The sequence below is a fragment of the Silene latifolia genome, chromosome 6 (assembly GCF_048544455.1).
Source record: "Silene latifolia isolate original U9 population chromosome 6, ASM4854445v1, whole genome shotgun sequence".
NCBI lineage: Eukaryota > Viridiplantae > Streptophyta > Magnoliopsida > Caryophyllales > Caryophyllaceae > Silene > Silene latifolia.
The window spans coordinates 85,294,130-85,301,196 of record NC_133531.1 but is presented as its reverse complement, the minus strand read 5'-3'; the positions used below and the strand labels follow the sequence as shown (position 1 = coordinate 85,301,196).

Below are 7,067 nucleotides of genomic sequence, written 5' to 3'. Positions count from 1 at the left end.
AACTTTAATCTCCAATTGGAATCACCTGAATATCACCTTTAGAACTCGATATATGGCTCTCCAAAGTAGGCACTAGAAATTTGAAGTTCTTCCCTTGCTCGCCTAGCTATCTTTCTTCTTTGCGCATCCCAAAATAGCTACATTCTTGCTCCAAATTCACTCTTCCTTCAAATGCATGCTAAACGGACGGTAAAAGGCTTGATTTCATTACTTTCTGGTTCATTCCTGCAAATAAGACAGAACAAACCAAAGTAGCATATTCGGGGCATTTCGTAGCAATAAACTACGATAATAACATAGAAATACGTGCATAAAAAGGCCTAAAAAGACTATATAAAATGCACGTATCAAATCTCCCCAAACCAAACCTTTACTCGTCCTCGAGTAAACTAAGTGCAAACTAATGGAACGGAAAAGATAACTCAGAGCTAGCTTAACTTGTCTACTTGAACCAGTTTAATGCAAACTAAAATCAACAGTTACAGCTACAATGGTCAATACGCAAACGAATTATAAGATGTCCATAAATAAAGCTGACCTATCGACCTTGCAAGACCAACAAAATCGGACTCTCACGTGGTCACTCTTCTCTCATAAAGCAAAGGGTGAAAGTATATGTATAAGAGAGAAAGAGAAAACAGTCACTCACCTAGACTGCGACCTACATAACATGCATGCAACAAACATGATAGACGATTCAAGTACCACACATACATTCCAACCAACAATGTCCGTCACAGCTGAGGGCTTACAAATGGTATGGGAAAGTGAGGTTAAGGTGAGAAAAGGCAAAACAAATTATGGAAATGTGGAGGTAAAAGCGCCAAGCTAGTTCCTAAACAGGACCATATAAGACCGTCCGAATCTCAACTGACTGAAAAATAAACACAAGTGCCCTTCTTTGGCACAAAACTCACTACCCAACACACTATCTCCTCAAAAAGATGTAGAATAAAACAGAGGAGTAGACCGTCACAAGATAGAGATAAACACAGTCGGTCTCTTTTATTCATACAACTCATTTTTTTTCATACTTTTCTTTCTTCTGAATTTTCACGTGAATCACAAATTTTTGATTTTTTTTTTTTTTTTTTTTTTCTTTTTCTATCTCACGTAATTCTTTTTTTTTTTTTCAACTCTTTTTTTTTCTTCTCATACTCCCTTCCTTAATTCTCCACCAACTCCAAACAAAATACACATGGGCCAAACTGCAGACGAAAAATCATACCATAAAAGACATACTAGACTAGCTTGACTAGGCAGGCTCAGTTTGGGATGTAGCTAATGGGTCAAAAAGGCAAGATTTGGCTTAAGTGGAGCTATATGGGTGAACAATATAAGAAAAGGGGAAAATTTATAAGCACCTCCCTGCATGTGACACCGACCACAAACCCGAATGTATGCATTTGACAAGAAATCAAATGTCATAAAAGTGCAAAAATAATGAACATGCTATGCAAGGAGTACTACTCTCAATTCCTACATGAACCGGTTATGAATGTCACCAGTTATGGGCTCTAAATCTCAGAATTTTTAAGTAGTTTGCCAATTTATAGGTCAAGTCTAAACAGTCAGCTTATATTTGAACAGAAATTCGTAGATTATGCGTATGACAAAGCTAAAAACTATCAATGGAAGTGCAAGGCTCAAGTAAATTGACAAGTTATAGTGCATTGTCATCATGGAAATCTACCGTTCCGACTCAACCTATATGCTAAAATAAACGTGAATATTTTTGAATTTTTAACAATTTTTCAATTTTTATGGAATTTTAAATTTTAATAAGAATAAACAACAATGCAAGCATAAAATAAACGTGATAACAGAAATGCAATAAAAACAATATGCAGACACAGATATGGATGCATAACCTCCCCAAACCAAACAGTACAATGCCCCCATTGTACCAAAACATGGAAAGAAAATGCAAACTGAAGGAGAAAGAGAGTAAATACGGAAAACTCACAAGATACGCGAAATAAGGGACCTCCCCAAACCGACCATGAAATGGGAGGTTGCTAAAACCGGAATACCGTCTCGGGAAGCTAATCCAAGTCAAACACGTGAAAGGACATCCAAAAACTGCTCGATCGAAGAGAATTGTAGTCGATCGAGTAGTTTCTCATCATGCAGGTGGTCGATCGAGTTGAAATTTCACTCGATCGAGTGAATATAGCAGCAAAAGGGCTCGATCGAGTAGAAAAACTACTCGATCGAGTGCTTCTCGACGTGTTTCCTGCAAGACGCAAATAAAACAGCCCGCGAACTGACTAACCAAGCCTACTGAGATAGTTTATGGTATAAAAACCATTTATTACAACTGAAGGTAAATAAAAATGCAAAATAAAATCATCCGGGTTGCCTCCCGGGTAGCGCTAGCTTCAGTCAGGTCCCAGCTCGACCTTCTTTTCTTTGAGGCTCTCTAATTAATCACAATCAAAACAGCTCAAAGCGCGCAACAACCTGTCAAATAGCTGCGCATGTGCTACACAAAAATGTAAGTAGCACCATAAAACAGTGATAGTATAGGAAATTAAAATGTAATAACATTTAAGTCTAACAAATTTCCTATGACAGCTCCTAAAATCATTCACAAAATAATTACGCCCTCCATAAGGGGCGAATATAAAAGCTCAAATTATCCGCAGGTGGAAAATTAAAGAGCTCAGGAGCAATTAACTCAAAAATAACGCGAGTAGAATTAAGATGCTCAGACGGGTATGAACTGTGAGGTGGAGGAGTCTGGTCTACTAAGGGAGAAGGTGGATAATCGTCCCAAATGCATGGGGCGGTAAAGTCAAATGGGTCAATCGGGTCCTCTATAATAGGTTCATCTATAATATCGTCATACACATCCCAATTAACCTCAAGACTCTCAAAATTTTCCTCCTCACTCTCCTTATCGCTAGACTCGTCAAGTTGGAGATTCTCAAAGAGATCCTCCAAATCGGCCTCACTATCAGTGCAAGAATCATAAAGGGGTTCTAAACTATCCTCATAAAAAGGATTGTCAACCACGCTAATGGTCTCCTCTATGTCTCCATCAGCATTTCCTAGATTGGTTTCTAAGGTCTCACCCACCCCCTGATTTGAGTCAACATGAAGAGAAAAGTTGGGTTTAAGAGATTCAGCAGCAAACCAATTAAAGAATTCTAATACCTCATTTACGGGGATTCCTTCGAAATCCCACTTACCAATAGATTCTAGGTATGCTCGCGTAGGGTCATTCACACCCCGGAAGATAGTCCAAAGACAATTGGAGTTCGGAAAATGCATCTCGTCCTGGCTCAATAAACTCCCAAAGTCTGGCTAAATAAACACCAAAGATTTCGTTCTCTTCCTGCGGAAAACTCAGAAGAAACGACATGAGAACGGTCTCAAGGAACCGAAGTTCCTTGAGACAAGAAATAAACTAAATAAAAACAGATAAAACTACGCTGCCTCCCCGGCAACGGCGCCAAAATTTGATACCGTCGTCAGGTACCAAAAATAAATACCTAAGTTACAACTAACAGAAGTCAGCGGCAAGTAGGGTCGATCTCCACAGGGAGGCAAAATTGAGATTTATCTGTCTAATTTTAGTCTATGAGTAACGGGTCACAATGTGGGGGTTTGAAATGATTTTCTAAACTAATAAGAATAAGGAAAAGAGAATAAGAGAAGGGGATTAACCAGACAGAGAGAAACAGCTAAGACAAACAAACGGTTCACCATAATCATCCTTAAGTAATCTAGGTCTCAGGTCAATGCAAATACGGTCTAAGGGGTAACGAACGTCACCTTTCGGTCCTTAATTCACCCTAAAGTGTAAACAGCTTAACTTTCGCCCTCACTGCAATACTCTATTGTTCGCTACTAGTCTACCTTTTCCAACCTTTCGGTCCAGGTCAAGGATCACTACGAATTAAAGGTCTAATTGCGTCGACTCAATCAGACAGATACAATTAACTGCAACATTTAACCAACAAAGACAATACCAGCATTAACCCAATAAATCGATTACTCTCCCTTCATAATTATGGATCCCCTATAGTCTTAACATGAGAAAATTAGCTATTCACTACCATCGAATTAACAACAACAACAAATAAATAATTGAAACTGAACATAATGATAAACTGATAAGGATTGAATAAAAGCAATTATGATAATAAATAAGGGAAGAAGGAATTCAAGCAATAAAGATGATTAAAAGATTAAAGAAGAATAAATAATACCAATACAATAATTGATCCGAAAAATAGAGAATTGAAGAACAAGCGATCGTCCGTTCCTCTACGACTCCAGGGAATGAATGATTTTTCTATTAGGTCTAAACTACTCTTATTTATACTAAGTAGTATCATTATTATTAACCAAATATAAGATAAGCATAAGATAAATCTAATTATACTCGACAATAACCTTCTCGCTGTAGCTAGTACTCGATCGAGCGATTTATCTACTCGATCGAGTACTTTTCCTGCTTTGCGCACTGAATTTCAAACGGCTGCCATTTCTTCGTTACTTGGTCAAACAGGGCGATTCCGGTGGCGTTGGAAAGCTAAGAGAACAAACTTTAATCTCCAATTGGAATCACCTGAATATCACCTTTAGAACTCGATATATGGCTCTCCAAAGTAGGCACTAGAAATTTGAAGTTCTTCCCTTGCTCGCCTAGCTATCTTTCTTCTTTGCGCATCCCAAAATAGCTACATTCTTGCTCCAAATTCACTCTTCCTTCAAATGCATGCTAAACGGACGGTAAAAGGCTTGATTTCATTACTTTCTGGTTCATTCCTGCAAATAAGACAGAACAAACCAAAGTAGCATATTCGGGGCATTTCGTAGCAATAAACTACGATAATAACATAGAAATACGTGCATAAAAAGGCCTAAAAAGACTATATAAAATGCACGTATCAGATGACCTACTTCTTTTCTCTAAGGGGGATACTACTTCTATTATGATTCTTCTGAGAACTTTTGCAACATTCTCTGTAGCCACTGGTCTTCAGATGAACTCTCTGAAGTCTAACATATATTTTAATGGAGTTGCTTCTAGGGTCAAATCTGATATTTTGCAGATCTCTGGTTTCTCTGAAGGGGCCTTGCCATTTAAGTATTTGGGGGTGCCTATTTCTGCTGGGAGGCTTACTGTTAAGAACTGCACTTGTCTTATTGAGAAGATTACTGAACGTATTCATGGTTATGCTGCCAAAAAATTATCTTATGCTGGTAGATTAACCTTGGTGAACTCTGTGCTTACCACTCTCTATACCTACTGGACTTCTATTTTCATCCTGCCAAAGGGAGTGTTAAGGAGAATTGATGCTCTTTGCAGAAATTATCTTTGGGATGGCTCAACTGAGTATGTTAGATCCCCGCTTGTTAGTTGGGAAAAAGTGTGTGTACCAAAAGAAGAAGGTGGACTTGGTATTAGGCATAGCATTGCCTGGAATCTTGCTTCAATTTGTAAACTCTCCTGGTGGATTTATACTAATCAGGATAGTTTTTGGGTACAGTGGGTACACCACATCTATATGAAAGACATTCCCTGGTCTCTGTATCAACCTAAAACTGATGTTTCTTGGGCCTGGAAAACAATTTGTAAAGTAAAAGACAAATTCTCAGCTGGTTTTTCCCCTACTGGTCTGTGGTTGCCAAGACCTTCTGGTTACACAGTTAGTAGTGGTTACCAGTGGATCAGACCTAAATCTCCTACTGTGACTTGGGATAAAATGGTCTGGAATTCCTGGTGTATAGCAAAGCATTCCTTTATCAGTTGGCTTCTTGCTCGTGAAGCTTTGCAGCTGAAAGATAAGCTTCTTCTCCTTGGAATTATTCCTGATGATCGATGTTTTCTCTGTGGCATAGCATCTGAAACTCATCAGCATCTGTTCATTCAGTGCTGTTATACCAGAAAAATGGTTGCCTTAATCAGTCAGAAACTGCATATTGGCCTGCCTGTTACTAATCTCTTTGTCTGGTTGAAGACTAAACCTTGGGCAAGAATTAAGAAAATGGTTACTCTTGTTTGGATTCAAGCCTTGTACTATTCTATTTGGCATCAGAGGAATAAGGCTAGACTTGAAGGGGTTGTTCAGCAACCTGAAAATGTAGTTCAACAGATTCAGTGCTTGCTTAAATGTCGATTTTTAGTGTGGCAAGTTTGTATTAAAAGGAGTAGTGATAGGGCTTGGTTTAAAACAGTACTTTTCTAGCTGCCTTTTACTCAGTCTTTGAATTGTATCCACCAAAATGGATAGTTTGTAATAGCTTGTTTATGATCTTAATGAGAATTTCTAACCTTTCACCAAAAAAAAAAAAAAAAACATATCCATGCTGTTTTATTCTAGAATTACGTGTTTACTTTTTCGCGATAAATGAGGGTGTCACAGTTGGTATCAGAGCATATTTGCTCCCGACGCACGTTTGTGCACCCCAATATAAATAACTTGACCTTAAAATAATAAACTTGAGAGATGGGTAAGATGGGTAGACTTAGGACCTTATGTTGTAGTATCTTTGTGTTTGCTCTTTGTTAGGTACTAACCTGTTTGTTGATTGTCATTTAATAATTGTTGCGTTCTTGGATCAATGACCGTGAGCTTATCTATACGAAGATCAAGATTTGGTGCCTATTGCTGAGGATTGAAGATTTGTTCAACCTTTGAAGAATGCTTCTACTTCCTTGAAGATGTTTCTCGTTCTTTTTGTATCTCGCCTTATTCTTAATCTCTTGGTGCTTATCCTCCTTCTAAACTCCCTTCTGCTTTACTTTAAAAGCTACTCTTGTACTCCTAACTTGTTCTTTGTTCCTTGCTTATCCTTCCTTAACGCCATTTGATAGAACTCATTCTTTTGAGGAATGTTGACCTTGGTCGGAAAACTTGACTCTTGAGGAGATTGTTTGTGTTTGACCCTTTCCTGGTTTTGAGAGGATTTGATGTTGGAAAGACTTAGGTAAGGTGATGAGACATACTTAGTAATTCTTATACCTAGTTCCTTGACAAAGTGAGTATAATTGATTGGTGGATTATTTGTGTTAGGAATGAGTTGCCTATGTGATTAAAGTTATAGGACTT

At 38.1% G+C, this 7,067-nt stretch overlaps 1 protein-coding gene across 1 annotated transcript; it reads left to right on the top strand.

Annotated features, from left to right (window-relative positions):
* Positions 1–4,892: 4,892 nt before the first annotated feature.
* On the top strand, positions 4,893–6,203 carry LOC141588312 (uncharacterized). The gene has a single exon (XM_074409758.1). The coding sequence runs from the start codon at positions 4,893–4,895 to the stop codon at positions 6,201–6,203; it is 1,311 nt and encodes a 436-aa protein (XP_074265859.1).
* The last annotated feature ends 864 nt before the right edge of the window (positions 6,204–7,067 follow it).

What these genes read in the sequence shown, in the direction of transcription:
- LOC141588312 (XM_074409758.1), top strand. Translation starts at nt 4,893, where the DNA reads ATGCACGTATCAGATGACCTACTTCTTTTCTCTAAGGGGGATACTACT.